Source organism: Lathamus discolor, chromosome 10, assembly GCF_037157495.1.
Source record: "Lathamus discolor isolate bLatDis1 chromosome 10, bLatDis1.hap1, whole genome shotgun sequence".
Lineage (NCBI taxonomy): Eukaryota > Metazoa > Chordata > Aves > Psittaciformes > Psittacidae > Lathamus > Lathamus discolor.
Window position 1 is genome coordinate 9,364,701 of NC_088893.1, and position 27,273 is coordinate 9,391,973.

The following is a 27,273-nucleotide window of genomic DNA, read 5'->3' on the forward strand; positions in this document are numbered from 1 at the left end:
AGAGCAAAGAAACTGTCACTCACTGTTTGCTGCTGGATGTGTTTAGATGAACAGAACTCGGTACATTCCCTGAAAATAAACAGAGTCCATCAGAGAGAATCACGACTCACTTCTCCTGCCTGGAGTTTCCACGGGCAGCACGTACAGAGAACCACAATTCTGGCTAACCAGATTTTTTAAAGGAGGTTGGTATCATGCTGAGTGAAATACAAAATGCTCTGAACTACTCAATTCCAGCAGTACAATGTATTTGATTAAAGAACAAGACGGTAGGTTAGCTAAACATGTTAGTTTACAGATTCCTGAAGCTGGAATGGTTTTGCTCACCTGGCTTAGAGAAAACTGAAACCGAACAGTAACTGGTTCAAGCTTGGCTTTGCTGTTTGGGGGTTTTCCTCAATCCAGAACTGAGTCATAGAGGCTTTGCAGAACCTGCACTGGAACAACAGCCAAAGAAAACATTCCTGCTGAGGAAACAGGTCCACTGAAAGCTGATATCCCCGATGGGGACATCCCAGCACAGAGGGTGTCTGTGCCTGCTGCGATCTGCCGTGTGCTGCAGCCCCAGCCCTCGCAATGATTCACCAGCGCATGGAGCAGCCCTTCCAATCCCTGCCCTGCAGAGGTGTTCAGTGCTGCTCTTCAGACACCAGCGGGGACCTGCTCACAGCGGGGACTTCCCACATCTGTCCAAGCTGCTTCAGAAGGAAGGCTGGCTATAGCCACGCTATTCACCCCACAGGCTGGAGAAGGGGGTACTGCTCTGGAGAGCAGCAAGGAAGGGCCTGCAGGCATTTCCCTGCGACAGTCCCAGGGAGATCCCTCACTGCAGGGACTGGCACACGTTGGTTTTTGTCTCTGTGGATAGTTGGGAGTTTACCAAATGAGGAAGAACAGGGTGACCTGGGCTTCATATCCCAAGGAGCTCTGCTCACTCTCCCCTGCACTCCCTCCAAGGTGCACACACAGAGTGCAGCTGTAAAAAAAAACACTGTAGGGAATATTAATATTTCCAGATATTTTTGCTTAAACCCTCTAAATATCCAGTATCCCATCCCTGCAGTGCTGTAGGCCAGGTTGGCCAGAGCCTTAGGTGACATGGTCTGGTGTGAGGTGTCCCTGCCCATGGCAGGGAGCTGGAACTTGATGATCTTAAGGTCCTTTCCAACCCTGACTATTCTATGATTCTATCCCAGCTGGCTGCTCATGGAAGGTTGGCAGCAGCATCTGGTTTAGATGTCAGAAGCAATTTGAGCAGCAACAGTGGTGAGAAAAGCGACAGAGAAATATGAAAGGCACTCTCTGTTGTCGCACAGCAATCACTGTCACAGCGCACGAGAAAATACGTTTGTTTTTTGGAGAAAGGGTCAGCGCCTGCCCTCTGTGAAGACAAGGGTTTATAATTCAGGATCAAGGAGAATTCTCTTCCTTATTTGGATCTACGTCATGCACACAGGCTGCTGTGCCCAAAGAACTGGCAATGGAAACACAGGTAAGGCCACTGAGATCTAGTGGCAGCTGCGTAACTGGCAAAGCACTTGAAGTGGTGATGTGCACAGAGGCCACAAGGTAGGGGCTCTGCCCCGCCCCGCTGCTCGGACCTGGTCCCTCACCCTGCAGTGGGGCTGGGGCTGAGGCCTCAGAGAGGCAGCCTCACAGCAAGGGGAATGTGGGAAAAGTTGGTTTCTGCCCACCCTTTCCGGCCATCCAGCATCAGGGCCTCCCTCTCACGGCTCAGCCTCTCCTCTTTTCACAGCACTCACACCAAAGCCCTTCAGATGCCATCGCTGAGGTCTCTGCATCCTTTCACAGCCATCCTGCATGATCATTCACAGCAATAACCCCATCTCTCACTAATGAGATATTCTCTTCATGTAACCCCAATTGTGTCATCAATACTTTGTCCTCATTCTTCAAAGCTCCCACTCTGACTTCTCCATTTTCACTCAGTGACTGGCTTTGCCATCCACTGAGACTTTGAACAGCAGCACAGCAAGTTCAACCTCTCACCAGACAGCAAATGCCCCGCCTTGTCATTCCTCTGCCAACGAATATATTCGTAACATTATGCGAATTAAAAACAATTATCTTTGCAATAAATACATGCAAACCTGACCATATTTAAATTCATTTTCGCTTCTATATTCAGAGATGAAGACTGGACTTACACAACACTGAGCTCACAATCACTGCAGCAATAAAAAGGTCCTGGCTTTCCCTACAGGCATCAGTGTGGCAAGAGGGGTCTTTCCTCTTTCGTGCCACCAAAGCAAAGGGCCACCTATGTCAGACGATGAGGCTTGTCTCTCCTGACAGCATCCGGAGCTCCCACCTCCCAGCCATAGTGAGGACAGCCCAGTTCTCCCTGTCCCACCTCCCCAGTTTAACCACCTCCAGGTACGGCAAGGGGCTGCCTGTGCCAGCCTTGGCATGGCCCCTTGCTCTTGGTGTGGTGACCTCCATTTCTACCTCCATGCCGTGAAGTTCACCCCATGTGCTTTCCCACCATGCCTGCTGGACCCAACCTGAGGATTTCGGCTAGTTTTCAACCTGCAGCAGGAAACAGGGGGAAAAGGCACCAAGAAAACAGCAGCTCCCACTTGCTGCTACACTCTCTCTGCAGAGACTCTGTGCAGCAGCTTGGTTTTGAGACATGTCTAGAGCAAGGAAAAAGGGAGCGTGGATGTATGCACATGAGCTGTTGTCACCCCCTCCTGACTGCAGCACTTTCGAAACTCCTGGGTTTACTCAGTGCTCTCAAAGTTTTGCTCGTGGAAATTTTGCCTGCATTAGGAGAGAGCAGAAGATGCAGGATCCGGTCTCTAGGAAACACAGGAGCAGATCCCACAGGGTTGTTGAGCACTCACGTGGAAGTGGGCTCAGCCGACGCTGCAGTGCCCTAAAAGGCTGGATTTACATCATGCACCCCAAGGGTCACTTTTAGTTACACTGGTGCCTTACCTCTGTACTGCTGGTCAGAGGAAATGGGGTCAAATTTACCTGCAGAGCTGCCCCAACCATGCTTTTATCTCTTCTGCAGGACCTTTTCTCAAGTCAGAAATACACAAGATCCACACTTGCCATGAAGAGGGGCTGACAGGTCAGCTCCAAAAGGTGTTTTTATCAAGGAGGCTCTGGGTTAATCATGAAAATGAAACCAAATGTCTATTGCTGAAGCCAAGTGGGATACCTGCATGTAAAAGGTTATTAAATGCTCAAATAGCTCAAAAAACAGCTGCCTCCTCCAGGATTTTGCTTTATGAGGAAAATACTCAACCCCAAAATACAACACTTGTGAGCCTGACGCATGAGTGACATCTAAACTGGGCACGGCTGCCAGAACACACCTCAATGGTACAGCAAGGTGAGAGTGGTTTTTCTCACATCAGAAACCCATGTTTTCTGGGGCATTCTAGTGGCTGGTTTAAGATCTATGAAACCTACTGCGCTGGTTTTGGCCCGGATAATTAATTTGTTTCACTGTGTTTTGGATTTGTGCTGAAAGCAGTGTTGATAATACAGGCATGTTTTTGCTGTTGTTGAGCACTGCTTACACAGAGTCAAGGCCCTTTGCTTCTCACACCAGCCCACTGCTGGGAGGGAGCAAACAAGTGGCTCTGCCAGCTGAGAGTAAACCACAACAGTCCTTTTTGGCTCACCACATAGGGCTCAAACAGTTCTAGATAACAACAGATTTGGCTGGAATGTGCTAGATCACATTTGTACCTGTTATTACTGCCCAGCTATTAATCAGCAGGCTCCTGTGCTTGCCATGGAGCTTGCTTGCCTTACTGTAAATTAGAGTCTAGTGCTTGTTAGTGGCTGTTTTTTTGCCTTTGCTCCTTGCTGTACCACTGCACTGCTCATCATCTTGGTGTACCATGCCTGGGACATTCTGATAGCAGCAGTGGTGGTGCCCCAGGGCTGGCAGATGGACAGGACACCAGTGCTGTTTCTGTGCTGCTGTACTGGACAGGCTAGAACTCCAGTGTGAATTTTGAGTTGAAGGTGCTACGACCTGTGGATGGGTCCATGCAGGAGCAGGACACCGCAAAGCATCTGTGGCTGTGGATAAGCCCATGCTGAGCAGGTACATCTCCAAGTTTCCGAGGCTGTGGTTATGTCAGGCTATGCTGGAACTAGAAGCTGAATTTAAGGTACAGTAAGGGAAGTGTTACCAAGAAGACTATGTCTCCACACATGTCTATCACCCTGCATCATTCAGTCTATTCTTTGAATCTTCAGTGTCCCATGTAAAAAACCTTTGCTTCCCCTCTTTCAAATCCTTTTGTGTACAGCTACACCAGTCATTACTACAATCCCAAAGGAAGCATCTCTAATTCTGCTTCAAGTGACTGAAAAATGATACAAGAAAAAGAATCTTCATCACCAAAATGGTGCCTCCATCTTACTTGACCTTCAAGGTCCTCAGCAGCTTTTAAGACAAGTTTAGCATCTCAGTGATATCCTTGCACACTGCTTTCAGCTCCTTGAACCTCCCCTCAAGCTTCATTGACTGGGAGAGATTACCTCACCTGTTTGAAAAGCACAAAAGAGCCACCCCAGCAGGCTGTTCGCATGCTCATTTTTCATCCTGGCTTTCTTCATAATCTGACTGCAAGAAAATACACTTTAAGGACATTTTATAACTTCTCCCTCTAATTCTATAGATCGTTCAAGCACAACAGACCCACCGTGCTTTCAACTTCTTCCCAACCACAGTTACAAGTAAATTTATCAATGATGCTTTGTAACTTTCTATGCAAGAACACGTGCTTGCGGTCAGATCCCAACCAACCAGTTACTAAGCATATATTGTGTATATAAACTGTATATAAACCTCATTATAGCATGTTGCGCAGATCAGTGCCTATGTCTCTCAGAACACAGTTAGTACCACTTTGAGGATAGTTAGAGGGACATTATTGTATTTCTATACAGCTAACACTAATAAAACTACAGTGAAACTAAAAGTTACAAGATTCCTGGCTCTGCTAACCCTAAAGAGACCAATTGCCTCAGGCTTCTAATTCCTTTTCTTTTTAAACAACAAAAGATAAAAATGCCCTTGGCTGATATACTATTCCCTGCAGTCATAGCGTAAAGGCACTCTGAATTCCTTAGTGCTGACTTTTATCCTCCATTTCACATTAATGAAGCAAAAAGAAACCCATTACAGATGCCTGCACTGTGCACCAAAGGCAAACATCACACCACAGCTGTCAGGTTGAGGGAGTGAGAAGCCGTAATACATGCTGTTACCATGGTGCCACCCGCTGCCAGAACATTACAGATAGGATGAATTATCTGATGTGCACTGAAGTAATTTTACTCAGCCTGCTAAGAGATTATTTTTCTATGAATCTCCAAGTTCTCCTTACGGAAATCCAGGTAAGGATTTAAAGTGATTCTCACAGCCAGAACGCTGTCAATGATGCTGCTTTACCGAGTCATAACCAACTTCAAAGATACCTGCTCTGTGTACTTGGTTACAATCCGGATTTGCCAATCATGGTTTACAGTTACAATGATTTAAGGCTTGTTCAAACTGAGAACAAGCTGGCAAGCAAGCATTTGTTTTCATCACAGCCATGCATTTAAAATCCCAGATTTTACCTCAGATCTTTGCAGGAAGTGTAAATTGTGCAAGTAAACCAAAACATCACAAGCAGTTTTAAATAGGACTTCTGTTGTGCAGGGTAGTGTCAGACACCATTTTGAGCTCAAGCTGCATCTATCTCAGACAACACCCCACCAGAAAACAAAACTTTACCAGTATAAAAAGCTGCGTATATCAACATTAGAACAGTTAAGGAAGTTGATTTTTCAGTCACTGGTGGAAGTCAGTGTTAACTGAAATGGCATGAAACAGTGCCGAATTCCCAGCGCTATCCTGACACTGAGCATCAGGAAGCCAGCACTTCAGGGGCTGACACAGACTATGTTGTAGTTACAGTTTACATTTTCTAAATAGGAGACTCTGCTTCTGTGACTTCCATCTCCTCAGGTCACTGCAGGCAGGAAGCTCAACCCACAGATTGAGTCTCACCACAGCTTTGTTCTCATGCAGGTCACAGGAACATGCATTTCTCTTTAACCCCAGCTAGCCAAGCTGAAAAGTACATGAAATGGGGAGAAAACCCAGCTGAAACAAGTGGATCTTTCTGATGAATGTTTAGAAAATAAAACTTTACAAAAGCAAAACCCTGGACCTGCATTAACCAGAAATCTCAATGAAAACGAGAAGCCCCAGATGAGGTGCACTACTGTAAGGAACAAAGGCATTCCCAGTCACCTGAAATTTGGTGCTAAGAATCAACATCTAACCAAAACTGAAGTTAGCTTCATCATTCATCTGCTATAGACTTCTTAACTCTGGATTTGTCAAGGATGTGTCCGAAATTAACCATTAGCATTTATTTATTCTGAATCTTTTAAACCTAAAGGATCATGGACATTTTAAAAAGCTAACCAGTGTTTAAATATTGAATACTAATTAGCTATAGTAGTAGTATAAAGAAAACTGGTTTCTGCATTTTGTTTCTAATTAGAGTTATATTCCATACAGAAGCTTCCTAGCAACATTCCTGTTTTGGCTCAGAGATGGGCTACATGATGAAACACCTTTTTGGTCTCAACTATTTACAGATAAGATCTTGAAAAGTGCTTGTTTCTTACTCAAACCTAGCTTTGACTGGCTTGTCTTGCTTGCCAGCAGGTGTGAGAGACAGGATTTGTAGGAAATCTGATGAAACACACTAAAAAGGATCCGAAAGAAAACGTTCCTCTGCACCCAAAACACCCTTTCATATTTTTTACAGGAAAAAGAAAATTGGATGTAGGTAAAGGACACAAAGCCTATGACTGTCTTTTCCCCTAAAGTTTGAAAGGATTTAATAATTCAAGCAAAATAAGATTATACCAGTCTGAACTCATATCATTTATTCTAGCATTGTTATCTTCTGTTCTACACTGCAGCAGCATGCATTCTCATGCAAGACCAACCAGCAATATTCCCAAGTCTGACTCACACTTTGCTTTCTGCACACCTGTTCTGCTGTAATCACAAGGAACAACTTTTTGGGATTAAACTCTGTGAGTACCAACAGGCCTATCTGAACCACTTAGCACCTTTACAAACTTTAGACAAATACTTACCCATTTTGGTATAAAAACTTAAAACTACCAAGCATGTTATAAATGTTGACATGTGTGCATGTATGCATACATGGACTCAGCACAAAAAGCTTATCTCCAGAGGCTCAAATAATAGATCTGGGTGCTTGATCACAGTGATCATTTTAAACCAACCAAAAATAATTATATTTGCCACAATAAACATCCATAACAGAAAGCACTAGTACCTCCCTCCAGACAAAATGTCTGTACATACAAAAAGTTACAGCCTACATTTATGATGATTTCATGTCATACGCTTATTGGTATCTCATACCACATTATCACACGCTTTGCAGACCAAGGACTGTTTCACCCATGTGGCTGCTTAATGAAGGGCCACATGATGGCACTGTGGAACCAGTCTCAATGCCTTAATTACAGCCATTTTTGTGGAAAATTGGGCTTGGACTGTTTTCTCCAAGCTTATTTGAACTGGTAAAGACTAAAAGCCAAAGGAAGATGCATTTTAACACTTTCTTTTACAGTTATTATATATATTATAGTCTACCAGTCTTGCAGCTGGTAGACTATACCTATTAAACTTCTCTCAGCACAGATGGGCAAGTTATTTCAGAATCCAAAGCTATTAAAATGCAATTAAGGATCAGCCAAAACTGGAAAACTCTATACAGAATTTTCTCAATCATATTTTTTTTGTTTGATATTCCCCTGAATTCTTTGAAGTTTAAAAAAATTACAAGAAACTGAAGACAAAGACCATTTATTGTATAATTCAGTACAGTTTAACCCTTTAGTCAATACTGAACAAGTTTGAAGAAACAGAATGAACACCTTTTCACTTGGTTAAATCTCATAACCCAGTAACAGCAAGTTTCTAGTCCCTATTGAAGGTCAGCATTTGCAACAGGACAATTCCAAGAAAGCCCATCTACCCCCCAACAAGAAAAAAGCATTTAAGGGAATGAAACATCTTGAGGAAACATCCATAAGCAGGAAACAGTAAAACCGAGTATTCTGTGCTCTGCCTGCTACCCTTTTCAAAACTAAAAGGAGCCTTCATTTTGTCATCACAGCAGGGCAAATGCATTCCCTTCAGCACCTGCAGACCAGACAACCCATTGAAAAGCACATGCACTCCTTCACTGCCTGCATTAAGCTTCCTAGAAGCAACACATGAAAGGACTATGGTTACAGATTCGCATCTCATCTTCAGGCAGTCAGGTTGCACCCACAGTATGCTTCCAAGCAGCAGAACTGTGGAATGCAGCACTGACCACACCAAATTAACCCAATTCCTCCACTAGAGGATTTATCATCTCATAGTTGGTTCACAATCATTAAAGCATTTTTCTTGTTAATTCAGACATTACTGTAAAATGTGAGCTGAAAAGCTGGTCTTGCTATTATTACTGCTTGCAATTACAGAGTGCCACAGTGTAACGGCAATACCTCCTGTTCAGAGCTCAGGTGCATTATGGAATACAGAAAGGCTTTCTACCTCAGCATGTGACCAGAACACAGGCACAGCACTGCAATCCATGTTAATAAGCATGAGCTGAAAGCTGAAGGCAGCTCAGGCTGCTGTCACACAACTAGATCAGAGCACTGCCCAAGAGCTGTAGAAGTAGGTAAGTGAAGGCTGACAATTGATCTGCTTTATGTAATGAAGAACAGGAGTTAAGACCCTTAAAACACAATAAAAATATATATATTATTGAATCTGTGTGTTTCTAACTTGAAGGATGGGGTTTCCTCACAGAGCACAGACAGTACCCAGCAATCAGCACTACAATGATGTGACAATTAGAAGCAGTCTACAGCTGCAGAAGAATCCAACACATCTTGAACAACCACTGTAAATAGCAAACAAGTTCAATAAAAAACATGCCACAAAAGTACCAGCTCTAGCACTTAATTTACACTACACAATTGTTTAAAACTAATGTGTATTTAATAAAGTTATCTAAACAGTTCAGACAGGCCTCAACCTATCATGACTGTGTAGTCTAATCAGCACTTACTAACTTCCAGATACAGCAGACAGAGTATCATAGTCTTGCTTTGACACTTACCCAGGCTCTGCTTTAAGTCTTCTTTTTCAAAGCACTACTGTACTATGTACATCTTGGATCTATTTAAAACAGACAAATCTAGTATTATACAGGTTAGATTAACTTTTATTTAAAAATACAGAACTGTGAAATTTGAACTCAATAGAAGCTTCAAAATATGGATTAAATGTCATAATTCGGAGGTGGCATGTCAATGATCTCATCCAGGGTATCAAGAAAGTCAGCAGTTGATTGTAGCAAGTCTGAAAGTTAGAAAAAAAATCAGTTTCTCATGAAACCCAGAATTTATACTCCCAAATATAAACTAGCTCCCAGTGGATTAACATAAGGCCCTTGAATTATTAAGGGAAATAGTCTGATTGCATAAGACAACTCTACTTAAGTAATCAGTTCACAACTTGAAGAATCTGTGGCTGTGCATGAGGTCATGCTGGAGCACCTCAAAGCATGCAGCCATGCATAAGCCCACAACAGAGCAGGTAGGCCCTTACAAGGAACAGTGCAAGTGCAGTATTGACCCAACTTGAGCTGGCTCTGGTGTTCAGTAACTCCACACCACACCACCTGTCTACAACACTCAGCAACATCACTTGAGACCACTACCTGTACTAGTTAAATTCAGCTTGACTATACAACAAAAGCTGACAGTAGTGTGCTAGCTAGGAGAGCAGTGGCAGCTCACTACTGCAGTAGATTCTTTCCTAAACCACAACGAGCACTGCATGTACTGCAAGTCATGCCAAGTTCCCACTTACTAGACTCCCATGAAGCCTCTTCAATCTTCACAGGTGAAGGAACCACGTTCACACATCTTTCATATGTTCCTTCAAATACCATGAGGGGAACACCATGCAGGTTGATATTGCTTAGTTTGTGCTCTTCAGGAAGGTCAAAACTCTCAAAATCTATTTGAAAAAGACACACTGTAGTTTAATAACAGCCTGAGAAGCCACAAATTTTCCTAGATTAAATGAAGTGAGAGCAGGTCCAAAACAGCACAATCCAACAATCCCCCCTCTACTGGGTATTTTTTCAAAGTTATATCTTGGTTGTCAAAATCCCATACATCACATAAAAGTTCCTGCTTTACATTAACAGTTAGATTTCTTCCCAATCACTATACCAAGTCAACTTCATCACACACAGCATATGTTTTATTAACACAAAAGTAGTTTTTGGCAGATTAGCTTTTGCACACTCACTTCCAGATGAACTAGACAGCTTAAGGACACACTTTGGATGATTAATAGACTATCTGCAGTGGGCTGTGCAAAGAACAGCTTTAAGAGTTGAAGATGAAACTATTATATCCTACAGCAGTAGGAATCTTTTCAGTTACAAGTTACTGTCTCAGCATACAATCAAGATTAGTCTGTTTTTCAGTACTGCTTAAGTACTCCTTTGTCTACCAGACATTCTATCAAGAATACTTGTCTACCAGTTGCTATTTTACAAACTAAGAGGCTATTGCATGGTTATTTGGAAGTAGTTTCATGCCATCACAGTAAAAGGCTGACTACTACACCTGTGAAGCACAGCTATTGCCATTAGAAATACTTAAATGAGAATGAGATGGTATTTCAGAAGTAGCAAGCACCCTTAGCTTAAGGACTCCAGAGAAATGCAATGCTAACTTATTTGCCACAATAGTTTAGAAAAAGCTTTAAAACAATAGCAACACTCATGAAAGCCTGATTGTTCATTTTGATAATTACACCAATAGTTCTTACCTCGAGGATCAAAAGGAAACATATTTTCTATTTCTGGCCACTGTTCTTCAGCCACTGCATCACAGCTTTCTAAACCTGCAGTCTTCTTAGTGATAATAGAAAGAGTAAGTTACATTATTTGAGCTACTGCAGTTTCCATTTGTAATGGCTTTCCTGTGCTATACAGGTCTACAGACAAGAATGCCTGCTACAGTCAACAGTTATGCCTAAATACCTTCAACACAAATAACCTGGAGACAGACAAATGCTTCAGTTGAGTTTACATAGTACAACACTACAGCAGCAATAAATCACTGCACCGGAATATTTACAGTCATGATACTAAGTTCCTGATATTTGACATCTGAACAAGACATTAACTCAGTATTTTCTCTAGAACTACTACTTCGCCATCAGGTACCTCCTATGCTCCTGTATGCCTTGTGCTGGTTTTGGCTAGGATAGGGTTATTTTTCTTCTAGTAGCTCATAGGAGGCTATGCTTTGGATTCACTGAAAACAGTGTTGATAATACAGAGATGTTTTAGTTATTGCTGAGCAGTGCTTACACAGAGTCAAGGCTTTTTCTGTTTCTCACCCCACCCATGCATAGGCTGGGGGTGTGCAAGAAGTTGTGAGGGGACACAGCTGGGACAGCTGACCCAACAGACCAAAGGGATATTCTATATCATAGGACAATGCTAAACAACAAGAACTGATGGGGAAGTTCTCCTCTGTCCCTCGTAAGTGTGTTGCACTCACTTTGTTTGCAGCACAATGCTGACTTTTCTGTCTTATCTTTTCCAACTTGCTTGCGACTCCTTGAGTTCTATTCACATTTCCAAGAGCCTTCCTGACAGAGCGAGGTGCACCTGGAGATGTACTGACTGTTTTTTTGGGAAGTGGAGTCTTAACTTGCGTTCGGTCAGATAAGACTTTTGCTGGAGTGGGTGAAAGAAAAAAAAATAACAAACAAGCTTTAGCACCATATCAACCCTAAAGCTTGCCTCAGTAAGTACATGTGTCAGAAAAGTAGCTGTCAAAAATCATTGTCCATCACTTAGAACTCAGGAGCATAAGCCCCATCTATGACAAAAACAGTTCTCTCCATTTTTATGGTATTTGAAGTGCTTAGTAGAATTAATTAGAGAAGTAAATATAAGGCTAGAAAACTATTACTGATCAAAGCAGTGATTAGCAAGACATGGATTTATGCACTTTATCTGATGCCCTGCTGTCCTAAGGCAGCATGTACGCACAAGATCCTGAAGGGAGTCTTAGCCGATTCTTAGTAGTGCCAACTTCATCATTCTCCTGATCAATAAAGATCAGAGTTGCCATCTTCAGGTTGATGAGAAGACTCTGGAAAGGCCATACACGAAAAAGAGGAAATTATTCTTGTCACCTTTTTTCCACCAAAGCTCACTTTTTAAACAAACCGCATTAAAGACAACACAGCTACCATGTGCTGGTCCTTAGACAAGGGGGAAGAAGCACATACTTCCCATCATTTCATAGTAGTTTAGCTACAGACCCTTATGCTTGAAGGCATTATTAATGCACATGGTAGTCTCATAGTCCTAAAAGAGCTTATGAGTTCAGGAAAGAAGTAAAGTCTCACTAGCAATCCTACAGGGAAAGATCTAATACCTTCGGCTTGCTTTGTTACTTCTCTGTGGTTTCTTTGGTACAATAAGAGTACATCTCCTAGCTAAGCAATCCAGTCCTTAGCTCAAAACATGCAGCATTTGAGCATGTAAGTACAATTACAGTTATTTTACTAGCAGATACCTCTTTTCATGAGAAAAAGAAACCGAGGACACCCTATACAAACCGGTAACTTCACTACTGTTTTTCAGCCCTAACCGAGACAATAGATCAGAGCACTTCTTCACGCTGTTAATTAGTAGCCAGGCAGCTCCCACCTGGAGCTTGCCACTGCCATTGCACAGGTACGCAGCAGCCCCTCATTCAGTAGCAGCCTGAAGGAAGAAGCTGCTTTTAATTGGTGCAGCTTGAAGGCAAGAGCTCAAGCACAAAGTCAGAGCGAGACTCACCGCCGCCGGCCTCAGCGCTCCCCTTAGTTCAAGCCACCTCCCGCCCTCCGGCTGTAAGCCGTACCACCAACCACCCTCAGCTCCCAGCCGCGCTTACCCTGCCCAGGGCCCACCTCAGGCACCACCGCCAAGTCTAAGCGCAGCAGCACCCGCACAGAGAAGGATCAGACCCGCTCCAGGCCACGCAGAGGCCAGGCCGAGCCAAGCCGCAGACGCTCCTCAGACAGCAAACCGGCAGCGGCCTGCACTGCCGAACCGCCACCTTTTAAATTAGCTCCGCATCGCCCATTGGCTACTTCGACTAACGCTCCGCAGGTGATTGGCTCAGCAGTGACCCTTCCGCCGCGCCTTCGCTCCCGGTGGCTCCACCCCCTGCTTTCCGGGGACGGAGCCGGTTGCTACGGTGACGACGTGGTTCCGCCCTCGGCAGTGCCGTCGCTCTCTGTGACGTGGCTGTGGCGCGTTCTCGGTATCCGTGCGGCCTGGCCGGTAAACAAGGGCGCGGGGTTGCGGTAGGGGGGCCGCGGGCAGCGGCGGGGACCGGCGCTTGGAGCGGCCGCTCTGGGCTCCGAGGAAGTACCCGGGCCGGGCCTGGGCCCTGGTAGGGCGCTGCTTCCCCGCAGGCCTCTCTCGACTCGCCTACGCGTAGGCTCGGGTTCGCGCATGCTGCGTGGACGCTCCGGGGCCGTCCGGCAGCCCCGGCCGGTCCGCAGGCTCTGCTGACCCGAAGAGCAGCAGCGGCGGCGGCGGTGAGTCCGTGTCCAGCACGGCGCGGGCTGGAGCGCCGATAGTGCGTGTCCTGCGCTGTGCGCACCCGCCTGGTGTCCGGCTGCGCAGGGAGCAGAATCGTAGAAGGGGGTGGGTTGGAAGGGTCCTTAACGATCATCTAGTTTCAACCCTCTGCCATGGGCAGGCAAATACACAAGACTTGTTAATATTGCTGTAGATGAACAACATAGGCAGGAAGGCACCTCCAGCAAGTGACCCTAACTAATCCATTAATCAACGTAACAAAGGAGACATTGCATTCATTAATAGTAAGGTTTTTTTTCAGCACCGATGTTTATTTTTGAATGCATTTTACAGTGTTACTGGTTTCACTCGATGCAAAACCATGATGAAGAAATGTGCTGTCAAGTAATACTGATCTGTAAGACTTTTATTTTCTCATAACAGGAAAAGAAAGAGAAAAACCAATATGTCATCAGGGACGGTAGTGAATGCCGCTCCTTCAGGAGGATCAAATGATGTGGGCCTGGAGGAACCAAAGAAGATGACAAGAGAAGACTGGAGGAAAAAAAAGGAATTGGAAGAACAGAGAAAACTAGGAAATGCGCCTGCGGAGGTGGATGAAGAAGGAAAGTAAGTTTGATTAAAGCTATGGTTGTTGTAAAGCTACTGGTTGAAAATGCCTTTTTTCCCTGATGTGATTACAGACTAATCATGATGGTGATACATGATTTCTACATGAGTCATTGCAGAAATAAATAGTTGGGACTCTCTTAATTTGCTTTAACATTCCAGTCATCCCTAGAAACATATTTTCCCCACAAAAAAATGGTAGGTTCACTGCTTATTGACCGTAATCTATTGATAGTGCTGCTAAAAGTTCCATCTATATGGCTACTTGTAAGCGGTGTTCTAAAAGTGACCAAAACATCGTACTGGGGAACTTCACAGTGTACATTATGTGTTCCCTGGCTCTTGCTTCTACGAGGCTTGTTGCTTTTGAGAAGAGGAATGTTACTGGGTTTGTGCTCAGTAACATTGCACAGAATGAAGTGTTTGGTTTGGAGTTAGGAATTAGATGACAACAGCATCGCCATGTGAACCTGTGTTTATCTAGTTAAATTTGCAATGTGTTGTAACAACTTCTTATCACTTGTAAAGCACTGAACTTTAATGTGAAAGTTATGTGTTAGGCTGAGTTGTTGTGGGTTTTTTTCTCAGTGCCGTGTGTTTATTACACATCTTTTACAGGGATATCAATCCTCATATTCCTCAGTACATATCCTCAGTACCATGGTACATAGATCCTTCTAAAAGACCTACACTAAAGCATCAGAGACCCCAGCCAGAGAAGCAGAAAAAGTATAGCACCTCTGGAGAATGGTACAAACGAGGAGTAAAAGAGGTACACAAAATGTTTTTGTCATAAAATAAAGATTTGGGTTGATTCCAAGAGGATATGATTTCTGGTAATGTGTTTCTGAGGGAGACAGGAGTTGGGAATTCTAATTCAGCGGGCAAGTCTGATTTGATCAAACACAAGGCGGTGTTTGATAATAATCAGAATACATGTTCTGGGCTTGGGTAGATCATGCACACTTTAGTTCTATTGAAAAAATTAATTGGGTGTTGGGAACATGTGTATGAATCTTGCCACAAGTTTGTACAACACTGTCTTTCTTTGTTGTTTAGCATTCTGTGGCAACTAGATACCGTAAAGGAGCTTGCGAGAACTGTGGTGCATTGACACACAGTAAGAAGGACTGCATGGAGGTAAACTGAACTTTTAGAATCATAGAATCATTTTGTTGATGTTTTAATGGTTTTTAAAACAGTGTGAATTCTAATCTTAGTGAAAAATAGCCAGCTGTAGATAAAAGAGAAATTACTAGTTTTGAAGAAGCTATTTTGAAAAACATTACAGGTATTGAAAGGTGGCTTGGAAATTTCTGAAGAAATTATTATGTAGGAAAAACAGAGGGAAGAAATGTTACTGTTCAGGGTATTGCTCATCAATTCTGTTTGTGATCAGTGCTGCAGTAATAGGTGAAAAAGTTTTAGTTCTTCGTAATAATTTGCTTTAACTCAAGTGCTGTCTTTCTGTTCCATGTCAATTAGAAGCCATTCCCAGAAATTGGTGTTTCAGTTTCTTTCCTAACTGGAAAATAGAGTTCAAAATTGATGGGGTTTGGAATCAGTTGTGCTACTTTAAAATACAGAAATTAATTACTTGCATTTATGTACAATTCACAGGCTTATAGTGCTGAATTTAAGTGGCTCTAGAGGAGCTCAAATGATACAATTTTTAAACAGGTATCTGAGTAACGTATTTTAGTCTAATGGACTGATCCGACCATTGTTTTTTAACTTTCAGAGACCCAGGAGAATTGGAGCAAGATACACAGGCATGAATATTGCACCAGATGAACATGTGCAGCCTCAACTGACATTTGATTATGATGGAAAGCGAGACCGTTGGAATGGCTATAACCCAGAAGAGCACATGAAGATTGTGGAGGAATATGCCAAGGTTGATTTGGTATGTAGCTGTTATGTTTTATTCAGGAAACCTTTAGTGTTTGGTTTGTCTGGGAAGAGGCATGGTTGTTATGTGCAGTTTTAATATTAGATCTTGTGCTGTATTGATAATGAAAAAGTGAGAGGAATACTGTGGTTGATAGCAGACTTCACATAAACTGAAAATTGAGATCAGAACTGGCAACCAAGTATGGATCTGTACAATAAATAGTCTCTCCAGATTGCTTACCTTTTAAAAGGCAAACCTTAGAATTTATTACCCAAGATGCAGATTGAATCATACGCAAGAAAGGAATTTATTATCTAGTTGTATTAGAGCCAACAAATCTCTACCTATTTTGTAACCTCATTCATGTTATTTTTTTAATGAATCCTCTTTGTTGCCATGAAGGAGTAGTATATTTGTACACAGCTCTTTGCATGCTGGCATCCTGCTGTTGCAGATGACTTTCTATCTGTATGCACCAAATGTATGTGAACACTAAGTAACTTCTAAGAAAAGCTGAGAAAAGAGTTCACTACCTTAGCTAGATGTTAGCTACCTGTTCCAAAAGATATTTAGGTGCCTAAGTAACTCCCTTCGATGCCTGGTCCTCAGTATTTTCCTGCAGTACATAGGAAGCTAGTGCTAAAAGTGATCTAATCAGTGTGCATAAATGCCTGATGGGAATGTTTAAAGGCAGAACCAGACTCTTATCAGTAGTATCTAGTGACAGGACAAGAAGCAGTGGGCAAAAATTGAAATACAAGAAATTCTGCTTAATTATAAGAAAAAATACTCTACTGTAAGGGTGATCAAACAGTGGAACAGCTTGCCCAGTGAGGCTGGGCAGTCTCCATTTTTGGAGGTAACCAAAACCTGCCTAGACACAGACCTAGGCAACCTGTTGGAGGTAAGCCTGCTCTGAGCAGGGGCTTGTCCTTGGCAGTCTCCAGAGGTACCTGCAGAAATTCACTACATGCTGCTTTGAAATCCCACTTCAGGTGCTAGACTTTGGTGGCCCTTCTTGCATGAACCATAAATGCAACATCAGTCACAAAGTACCTTAGGCACTGAAGTTTCTAACTAGTCTATGAGGACACAGTAGTAAAACATGTTTTTAAACACAACTGAAATAAGCTCTTTAGTTCTTAAAGTAGCATAAATGTATTCATGGTAGAGCTGCATAAATCTGGTAAACTTTTAACAATACAATATAAAGTAGTAAAATGGTTAGTGTACGTAATTTCCTTCCCTTCAGCCTCAGAAAACAGTGTGGTGAAGCACGGGAGTTAGAGGGGACAAGTTGTAGGCTGCTGATTTTTTACAAGCACCAAGACAGTTAACCCTCCATATTTGGTAATAATTAGCACATTTTAATGACAGCAGTCAGAGGAGTTGGTTGTGATAAATAAATATTAGCTGCACACTTGCTGTTAAGAAGGAACATTAAAACAAATGTGTTTCATGATACACAGGCCAAACGCACACTGAAAGCCCAGAAGCTTCAAGAGGAGTTAGCATCAGGGAAGCTGGAGCAAGTGGTAAGTAAACTAACTCGTAATGTATTTATGTTTAGCCTGAATAAAAATACATCAGGTTCCTTCTGCTCTCTGATGCTTTTCCTCTCTACACAGGGCCTGCTATAGTGGGTTTTTTTTTATGCCCTTCAATAATTTAAAGACTTCTCTAGCACCAGCATATTATGTGTCACATTCAAGAATTTGAAGTATCTTCTTTCAAATGGAAGTTGACTGTTTTCCTCCTATGGGCAAAATTTCCATATTATTATTATTATTATTATTATTATTATTATTGGTAACATTAATGACGTGGAATTTTGGGTCAAAAAAGCTTGTTTCACGTGGAATTTTGTTTATATACTGAAAGATTACGATTACATCTGACTGACATTGAGGTAATGACCATTACATGACTGTGGATTGATTTAGTAATGATTGGTATAAATTACAATAGGAAGGTGTTTTCTTTATGTTAAACCAAACTGGTTTCTTCTCCAGTCGTTGCTATGACTTATTTGCAGTGTTACTGCAGAGTTTGCATCTTTTGCTAGCTTCTACAAGCTCCTCTGAGATTATAGGCAGTGCTTTTGCTAATCTTTGATATAAAATTCTATTTTTAAAAATAATTTCTGATAATATTCTAAGTTTATAAAATGGGGGAAAAGTAGAGACTGCTACTGGTCGGAAATAGGGTTTTTTTAATTAAGACTGTAAGAAAGAATAAAAGCAAAAGAAAGACTACGTACTGTTGGCCTGAGCTTTCCAGAGGTTGTCACCTCACATTTTGTCAGTAGATGGCAGAGTGAACTTACTCTCCAACCCAGCACAAACCTACAGAGTTCTGGCCTTCCCAACAGAAAAATATTCTTTCTCTTTTTGGCGCCTGTTTTCACCACAAGGCAAACATTGTTGGCTTCCATATTCCTTAGAAAATGAAGCTGTAAGAAGGGAAGTGTGTTTGAAACGTAAGAACTATCTCTGATGGACAGGACCAAGACTGTTTTGTATAGCCAATTTGCTGGTCAGTCTTCTTATTTCCATTTTTAATGCTGCAAGTATTCTCAAGTTAGAGGCTAAGCAGGTTGAAAAATAAAGTCTAGCTCAGTTTCTCCAGATTAAATCATGGCTTCTGAAATTCTGTCAATCCTCATTAAGCATAAATATTGATGAAGCTTTCAGAGTTGAATCTTGGTTATATTTCCATGATATAAAAGTGTAAACCATTAGTGGTCAAAGGCATAGCAAGCTCTAACAAACAGTGACACTTCTAGAATTTGCTGGTTTTGCAAAGGCTTGGAAAATTAGTTTGGAATACAATGAAAAGGTCTCCAACATACACCTGTAACAGGGACACTTACAAGCTCTTTCCTAGAACATTATGTTGCAGTCTTTGCCACATGTAAGTTGTATTTTGCATCCATCATCAGGCTCTGCTTTGATTGCTCTTTATATTCCTGCCATCTTTCCTTTCTCCACTATCTTGTCTTCTCTGCTGATGTGCTCTTTGTTTTCTGCAGAACTCCCCAAGACAGCAGTGGGGAGAAGAGGAACCGAATTCACAGACAGTAAGATGACTACTCACTGCATCACACCATGGGCAGAAAAAAAGGGCCTGTAGTTAGTGGAACAGTGAAACAAGGGTAGCATAAGGGTTTGAATGCTGGGTTCATGCCACTGGCTGCCTGTTCTTTCCAGCAGAGATCACTGGATTTCACAGAAGGGTTTTTGAGTTTAATTCCTGTGTGTTGTCAAACCTTGGACATGCACGCAAATAACTAGTTCTTAAGTAATATAGTTTGTCCAAGATAACTGTATTCTTAATATAATCACAGTTCTGGTTTTGTAACTGTTTCCATGTGAGGAAGTGGAAATCCTTGTATTTCTGAGAACTGTTGAATGCTAGATTAGTATGATAGCACACTTCAGCTCAGGTAAATGATGCTATTTTTTAACTACACAGATTGCAGAAGTTTTAATGAAACCACTAAAGTCAGTCTCTCATACATGTCTCTAGTGTGAATGTCTTCTTTTATTTAGAAGTTTCCCATCTCTTCTCAGGAAAGAGATCATAACAGTGAAGATGAGGATGAAGATAAATATGCAGATGACATTGATATGCCTGGACAGAACTTTGACTCGAAAAGACGTATCACAGTTAGAAATTTACGTATTCGGGAAGATATTGCTAAAGTAAGTTAAGAATTCATTACAGATGTTCTTTTGTATTCATGAGAGTTTCCAAAAAATTGTGTGCTCGAAGGTTAATAAGTTTATATATGGGTCTTGGGAAATGGAGATTCAGAGCTATTCTAAGTTCTGTTTCTGCTCATTTTACGACTTTGTCAAGGTTAACCTTGTACATAGATCCAGCTTCTTAAATGTCTGAGCTGGGGGATACAGGAGTAACTTCAGTCTTTTTTAAATCATCAATATTAAATATCTTGTATGTTGTTTTCTTTCCCTAGTACTTGAGGAATCTGGATCCAAACTCTGCTTACTATGATCCCAAAACAAGAGCAATGAGGGAGAACCCATATGCCAATACAGGCAAGAATCCAGACGAGTAAGTTAAAACAGGATCATGTTTCTGTATCCAACAAAACTGCTAAAAATAAGATTAATAGTTTTGTATTTTCTCTTGTCTGTATGTTTTGTACTGATGAATCTCTAGTCAGTTATGGATAGAAGGAGTAGTAAATACGGGAAAAATATTTAGCAGCACTTTTTGTTTTAATATGTAAAAGTGGTATTTTAGTAATACTGGCCCTTAATGTTCAGGGATGTGTGGACCACCATTTATTTTCATGATCTGCACAAGAATTAGAATACTGCTGTATATAGAGGTTATACCTGTAAACAGTAATAATATTTATGTAAAGTATTTCAGTAACCAAATCTTACTGTCCCTTGTTTGTTGGAAAGCATTCAGCAGTGGAGATTAGCATGGGGTATCTGTGGTACCCAAGTGAATGCTTGAATTAGGGGTAAGAACTCCTCGTATATTAACAGTCTACATAAAAAAAGTCCGAAAGCTTTGGCATTGTCTAGATAGATAACTAAAGAATACCACAGGCTGGCTTTTGGCTGCACGTAAGAGTGTCTCACTTAAAACTCAAGTCTAGTACTTGAGCTGTGACCTGGCATTGACCTGTGTAGTGCTGTGGCCTTGCAGAGCAGACAGCCCTGGAGTAGAAACATTTATTCAGAGTACAGTAATTGGATTAGCTCTCTGCCTGGAACAGGATGGCAATGACTGAATGCTGGCAAGTAATGCTGTTTCCACCTCTCCTTGCCCCCAGCTAGAATCATGCCAGCCAGTTCTGGTTTTAGATGCAGATGCTTTCACTTCTCTCCAGAATCATAATTTGACCTTTGCTGAATCTGTGTTTCTGACACAGACTAAATTTTTCAGACTGGCTTTGGGGAGGTGAAAAGAATAAGAAGTTGGATTGTTAACACTGATTTTCAACATGCTTTATACAGTCATTGAATCTCTTTGAAGGGTGCAAAAGAGATTCTCAGATAACTGAGAATGGTAGAGCCATACACTTGGTCTGGGTGGGAGGAGAGATTCACAAATTCAAAAGAGAGAATCACAGTGCTAGAATATCACATACCGTTTATGCATATTTATTGTGCAGTTAGATCCAAGTTTGACTTATGGTGTTTGGTATCCCAGACACAGTTCCAGGTCTCTGTCGTAAGATAATTCCAGGTAAACATAGGCATCAAGTATTCTGAGTTGCTGTGTGTAATACTTGCATGACTGTGGGGAGCCTAGACTTTAATTTCATTCATGGAGTTGAATGCTTCCTCTCCCTCTGTTCTTAACTCTCAGGGCACAAAGCAGAATTTTTACTTTCCTGTTGGTGTTCTGTGGTTGCATTTAAAAGGAAATCATGTTTCTTGAATGCTAAAAATCCTGTTGTTCTTTTCTGCAGAGTTGGTTACGCAGGTGATAACTTTGTTCGCTACACTGGAGATACCATTTCAATGGCACAGACTCAGCGTAAGTGGGTTTTGAGGTCTTTGTAAGGAAATTGATTTAAATACTTAAGAGTGCTTCTTTCTTGAAAAAGAGAAATAAATCTCTTTAGGTTGAGGCTTTCTTTCAAATTACAGAATTAAAGATGATCATAATTTGCATATGTCAGTTTTAGAATAAATATTAAGTGAAACCTCTTGTGTACACAGTGTTTGCTTGGGAGGCTTATGACAAAGGCTCTGAAGTTCATCTGCAAGCAGACCCTACAAAATTAGAGCTACTTTATAAATCCTTCAAAGTGAAAAAAGAAGATTTCAAGGCACAGCAGAAAGAAAGCATCCTAGAGAAGGTAACAGACATTCCATTTTATTTAATAAGAATTCTGTTGAGTTTGAAGCCTGGGTCTTGGCGAACAAATAAAATTGTTAATGTTACCAGCATTAGCTGTTCTCAGCAGCTTGGATTCATAAAAAAGATTTTTGTGTCTAAACACACTATCTCGTCAATTAGATTAATTTTATTATTTAATACAGGAAACTTTGAAGGTCTGCTTATATGTCTTTGGATTACTGGGAGCTCTTCCATTAACTGCTAGAATTTCTCCTGTCAAAAATCTGACAGCAGTATGTAGGAGGAGTGGGAATTTGGCTTTTTTTTTTTTTTTTAATAATACAAGTCGTTGATTTTTTTTTTTTTTTTTTTTTTTTTCAGTTTAAAAGTGGTGTCTTTTGTAAAATACCCAAGTAACGGTCTCCCAGAAATATTTTTAACCATTCCTTTTCTTTGAAATGTGAAAAGCAGAATTTTCAGACTAGAGTTTTGAGTGCAGTCTTCTAGACAAATATTTGTTTTATATTTTGCAGCTGGCTTCCTTCTTGGGCAGCTGGCAACTAAATAATCCATTTAGATCCTAAGCTTGTCAGGAGTGGGACAGAAAGTACTGCTTTGCTTGTACCAGAGCCTTCTGGTTTGGTCTGAAAAGATTTCCTGCTTTGTGGGAGGAGTATCACTGCTTTAATTCTCCAGGCAAAACTAAACAAAACCAAACCAAAACCCCACAATGGCCATAGGAGGAGATGTATTTCGCTCTTAACTATTCCCTAGAGATTAAACTGTCTCTATCCACTTCATTTGTGTCTCTTTCACTGCTTTCTGAAAGAGACACGTTTTTAAAATGTAATGCCTAATTACACAAAAGGTGGGCTTTTTTTCCAAACTGTTATTTATCTTTGCATTTTAGTATGGAGGACAAGAACATTTAGATGCCCCACCAGCTGAACTGCTGTTAGCTCAAACAGAAGATTATGTGGAGTACTCTAGGCATGGAACAGTCATCAAAGGACAAGAAAAAGCTGTTGCTTGCTCTAAATATGAAGAGGATGTAAAGATCAACAACCATACAGTAAGCATATGTTAAGATTATAAAAAAAATCAGATTCCCTCCCACTGGAAGAGTGTGAGGTATGGTGGGATACAGTACAACATAATACACTAAGTAAATTTCTCCTGTCTCAAATTTGACACTCTCCTTTGCTACCAGGGAGAAATTTCCAATTGCCAGGGTTGCAATGCAAATTTGAGTTACAATGGCAATCTTGAGCTAAAGGGGAAGTTACTGTATTTCTCCTTGACTTTGAATGCAAGTTGACCACATCCTGTTGCTTTTCTCTTGTTCAAAAATGTACCTGTGTAGCTAATGCAAAATCACAAACTATTTCCCATAACTTTCCTTTCTGGATTGTTCAAATAGTTTACTTAACCAGGATATAGCCTCAGGAATAGATTGCAGCTCTCTTCTTATGGGAGTATCGCTGGATGTATGTGTCTCCTCTTTCAGAGCATTTGGGGTTCATACTGGAAAGAAGGCAAGTGGGGTTACAAATGCTGCCACTCATTTGTCAAGTACTCATACTGCACAGGAGAGGCTGGGAAAGAAATTGCTGTAAGTACTGTCTTACTTAGTCTCTTGATAAAAGCTAAAAATCATTAATCTTCCTATCTAAGTTTTAGACTGTTTGTTTTGCTTTTTTGGTGGGGTTGGGGTATTGATTTGGGGTTTTTTTTGTCCTTCCCCTTTCAAGTATATGCTTAGTAAGTGGCTAACCTTTCTCTTGTCTGTTGTATAGAATGCTGAAGCAAGCTTACTACAAGAGCAACCCAGGGAGGAAGAACACATGACAAAACCCAAAACACTGATGGAGGTAGGTTGTTTCCCTTTCTCAGGGAGGCAGATATTTTTCCTCAGCATTTTAAGAGATGGAAGATACGTATAACTACAAAATTATGCAAGTTATAATGAGTCTGAAAATCATTAGACTGCATTAATAGATCATTAACATCTCTATTAATGCTACATGAGACCTTAGTTTTCAGTAGACTCTTGGTGGGTCTTAATGGCTTCACCATTACTGTTTGCAAGTTGAATCTTAACAGTAAGTGGTTTTCCACTTTACAGATCCACCAAGAGAAACAGAAAGAGAAGAAAAAGAAGAAGCACAAGAAGAGCTCAAATTCAGATAGTGAGGGTGAAGAGAAAAAGAAGCAAGAAAAACTTAAAAAGGTGCGCTATATTCTTCAATGGTTTTGCGGCAAAAAGAACTTGAAAAATATTTTACAATGTCAGTTTTATGAAGCCTACTATGCAGTTCTTGTGGCATTCTGTGGGATGTTCTTTAATGCTTATTTTGAGCTAAAGCAAATCTAAAATGCTGTTAGATGTCCTAAAGTATATTCCCTATTTCTTGGGCAAGCATGCAATACATGTTTAGTTTTGGAAGATTTAGAACACTTCCTGTCTAGGCACCACAGCTGTAGATTATAAAAGACATTTCAGAACACAGTGATTTGTGCATTGAAGAAAGATGGAGAGATCAAAAGCACTGTCAAAGCTTAACTTTGCATTTCTTATCCCAGACATGTGCCCAGTCTCAAAGCTGATGCCATCAATCCATCCACCAAGCTATAGGCTGACTGCTGCTGAGCAGCCCTTCCACGAGCACAGCCTCTAGATATTAAGACTGTGAAATGGTGTAACCATGTGAAACTATGGTTAATCAAAGCATTGTACAAATGCAATTTCTTTTAAATAGCTAGACGGAGCAACAGGAGTAGTTTGAGGAGTGGGATAACGTGTTTCAAAAAGCATTTAAAAAACACACACCCCACCCCACCACCCAAAAAATACACATACCCAAACCCCTAAGATCGCATGCTTCCTTATCTGCTTTTGTACTTGCTGGGTCATGATTACATTTTAGGTAGAGCTGAGGAGTTTCTTACTTGATTTTGGCAATTGGAAAGAGATAAAAGTATGTTTTGTTTGTTAAATATCGTTTTACTGTCATTTTACGTTAAACTCTGAAAAATGAGCATTAAGTGAAGTGTGCTGTAGGTGTATTGGACAGATTTGCATTGCTTATCCCACCATTCTGCCTGCTGCTTCTTCTGATATGGAAATCTAATATAAACTTTCATTGTGATGTTTTGGTTTCGTTTTTTTCTTTAATTTCAGGCACTAAATGCGGAAGAGGCTCGTCTTCTTCAAGTGAAGGAAATCATGCAGATAGATGAGAGGAAGAGACCATACAACAGCATATATGACAGCAGGGAGCCAACAGAAGAGGAAATGGAAGCTTACAGAATGAAACGTCAGAGACCTGATGATCCTATGGCCTCTTTTCTCGGACAGTAGTCACGGCAGAAATCATTCCTATACACTAGACTCTTTTTCATTGTTGTTTACAGTTCTATAGAAACCTGCTATGGCAAAGACCATTTTTTGCACCAGAAAAGGTGGTGAAAACTTCCTAAGTAAGTAAGAGATTAGTAAGACCTAAGTAGATATACTATAGCAATAAATTCAATAGACATAGCAATTACTTCAGGAGACATATTTATAGTCATGTTATATGTGTGTGTATACATACACAGTCACAAATGTATACATACACACAAATGTATACATACATACATATAGGACATTACAGAGTAGAAATATTTTATCTCTTTATTGGAAAAGATCTGATCCTGGCTACAATTCTAAGTTCATTTGGCCAACCAGTATATGCATAAAGTAATGATACATGTGGCAAAACTGCTCAGAAGAAATGGTTGTTAAGTGTTGCTTAATATAGAATAAAAATTGTTGCAAAAAAAAAAAACCAGCCACTGAATCCTCTTCTTTATAAGGGAAGTTGCTTGTCACACGGCTTTAAAAGGAGAAATAGTTTCTTTCTCAATCACTTTGTAGTAGGTATTTTGGAAATGTAAAAATTGATAACTTTGTACAGGTTTTGTTAAATTAATACAAATATCTTAAATGCTGTACATTCTTTTTAATGATAGCAGAAGCTGACTGTAGAGCTTTTAAATTCTGTTTCTGCAGATGTTAACATACAAATTTCAGTCGCAGAGATCTGAGTTCTTTTGATAACAGTATTCATCTCACCCTTATAACTTCCAGAATCCTGTTGCTTGATGTAATACCAACTGTCAGGCTCTAATATCTCTTGACAATGTAAAGCAGCATCTGCTTTGTGTTTGGCAATACTAGTCTTTAAACTGAGAGTTTTCTCCTTTAACCATTAAAAGTTGGAGAAGTGTGAAAAACTTAACAGCATGACTTTAGAGTTGGAAGGCTTACAGATTATTTCTGTTATGGTTTAAACTGCCATATTAAACATGGCTTTTATAACCACATTTAATCTGGTTATATTAATGGTAGGGCTGAAGATGCTGTAATCCTGGCTTTTCTTCTTAAAATGAAGAACCTGATTACAATGTCCACTTTGTAAACAAGGAAGTTAAAGTTCCTGGCAGAAGGTGAAACAGTGTTAAACCTGTAACATGTTATACCTGTAAAGCTGCTTTCCTTTTTTTATTAGGTTGTCTCCAAGACTGCTTCCCCTTAATTTTTGTTACAGAAATACTAATTCTGGATGCAGACTTAAAATGCAGACTTAAACATCTGACTGTGGGCATTTATTTTTAAAACTTGATTCTGCATGTGCAAAAAAATAAACCCAAGTAGTGAGATCGAAGATCTAGGGGTGGAATTGTTAATATATATTAAGTACCAGGAAAGAAAAACTTCAGAGAGGAGAAATAAGCTTTGCAGAAATTGCTTTTACATTTTCATAAACAGTGTGGATTTAGACAGTCAGAGGGGGAAAATATTAGGGATAGAGTTTTCCTTCTGCTATGCTAGTGACTCATGTTCTAAGTTTCCATATCAGTTCATGTCTTGACCTCTCCATGTTATGGATAGTTTGAAGGAAATACTGGTCTTTTCCACAAGTCATTACATGCAATAAACATACATTTTAAGTGGTGTCTGTGTGATTTCACAGGTGCTTTGAGGGTTTGAGTGTATTAAGTTAGCATACATAGCTAACAATGGAAATTCTGCAGTAGGCTGCAGTGTAGTTCTATATTAAAACTATTAGTGATATTCTCATTGATGATCAACATTTTAGGTTATTTACTGTGTTCTAGAGATCCTCTGGTATGACCTGAATGCAAACTGTCCTTGGATTTTTCTCA

The 27,273-nt window shown here is 40.8% G+C and overlaps 2 protein-coding genes across 5 annotated transcripts; one reads left to right on the forward strand and one right to left on the reverse strand.

Annotated features, from left to right (window-relative positions):
• Nucleotides 1-7,884: 7,884 nt before the first annotated feature.
• PTTG1 (PTTG1 regulator of sister chromatid separation, securin) lies at nt 7,885-13,281 on the reverse strand. Of its 3 annotated transcripts, none has more exons than XM_065690396.1 (6): nt 13,091-13,281; nt 12,180-12,282; nt 11,683-11,861; nt 10,943-11,027; nt 9,968-10,117; nt 7,885-9,454 (listed from the first exon to the last, which is right to left on the reverse strand). In XM_065690396.1, the coding sequence occupies exons 2-6, from the start codon at nt 12,259-12,261 to the stop codon at nt 9,375-9,377; spliced, it is 576 nt and encodes a 191-aa protein (XP_065546468.1). In that variant the 5' UTR covers nt 12,262-12,282; nt 13,091-13,281; the 3' UTR covers nt 7,885-9,374. The 3 variants fall into 3 exon arrangements, with proteins under 3 accessions (XP_065546468.1, XP_065546467.1, XP_065546469.1); XM_065690395.1 differs by having other exon boundaries at nt 13,075-13,277; XM_065690397.1 differs by having other exon boundaries at nt 10,943-11,024; nt 13,075-13,276.
• Nucleotides 13,282-13,364: 83 nt separating this feature from the next.
• Nucleotides 13,365-27,057, forward strand: SLU7 (SLU7 homolog, splicing factor). Of its 2 annotated transcripts, none has more exons than XM_065690394.1 (16): nt 13,365-13,466; nt 14,154-14,339; nt 14,958-15,111; nt 15,399-15,479; nt 16,081-16,245; nt 17,703-17,768; nt 19,265-19,312; nt 19,806-19,937; nt 20,213-20,310; nt 21,689-21,756; nt 21,942-22,081; nt 22,973-23,134; nt 23,570-23,674; nt 23,859-23,933; nt 24,188-24,292; nt 25,244-27,057. In XM_065690394.1, exons 2-16 carry the CDS (start codon nt 14,176-14,178, stop codon nt 25,421-25,423), a joined length of 1,743 nt encoding a protein of 580 aa, XP_065546466.1. In that variant the 5' UTR covers nt 13,365-13,466; nt 14,154-14,175; the 3' UTR covers nt 25,424-27,057. The 2 variants fall into 2 exon arrangements, with proteins under 2 accessions (XP_065546466.1, XP_065546465.1); XM_065690393.1 differs by having other exon boundaries at nt 13,417-13,726.
• The last annotated feature ends 216 nt before the right edge of the window (nt 27,058-27,273 follow it).

Coding starts and splice junctions, on each gene's coding strand:
- SLU7 (XM_065690394.1), top strand. CDS start 14,176: ATGTCATCAGGGACGGTAGTGAATGCCGCTCCTTCAGGAGGATCAAAT. Junction 15,112..15,398: donor ACAAACGAGGAGTAAAAGAG/GTACACAAAATG, acceptor TTTGTTGTTTAG/CATTCTGTGGCAACTAGATA. Junction 15,480..16,080: donor GTAAGAAGGACTGCATGGAG/GTAAACTGAACT, acceptor TTTAACTTTCAG/AGACCCAGGAGAATTGGAGC.
- PTTG1 (XM_065690396.1), bottom strand. CDS start 12,261: ATGGCAACTCTGATCTTTATTGATCAGGAGAATGATGAAGTTGGCACT. Junction 11,862..12,179: donor AAGACTCCCTTCAGGATCTT/GTGCGTACATGC, acceptor CACCCACTCCAG/CAAAAGTCTTATCTGACCGA. Junction 11,028..11,682: donor AGCATTGTGCTGCAAACAAA/GTGAGTGCAACA, acceptor ATTATCACTAAG/AAGACTGCAGGTTTAGAAAG.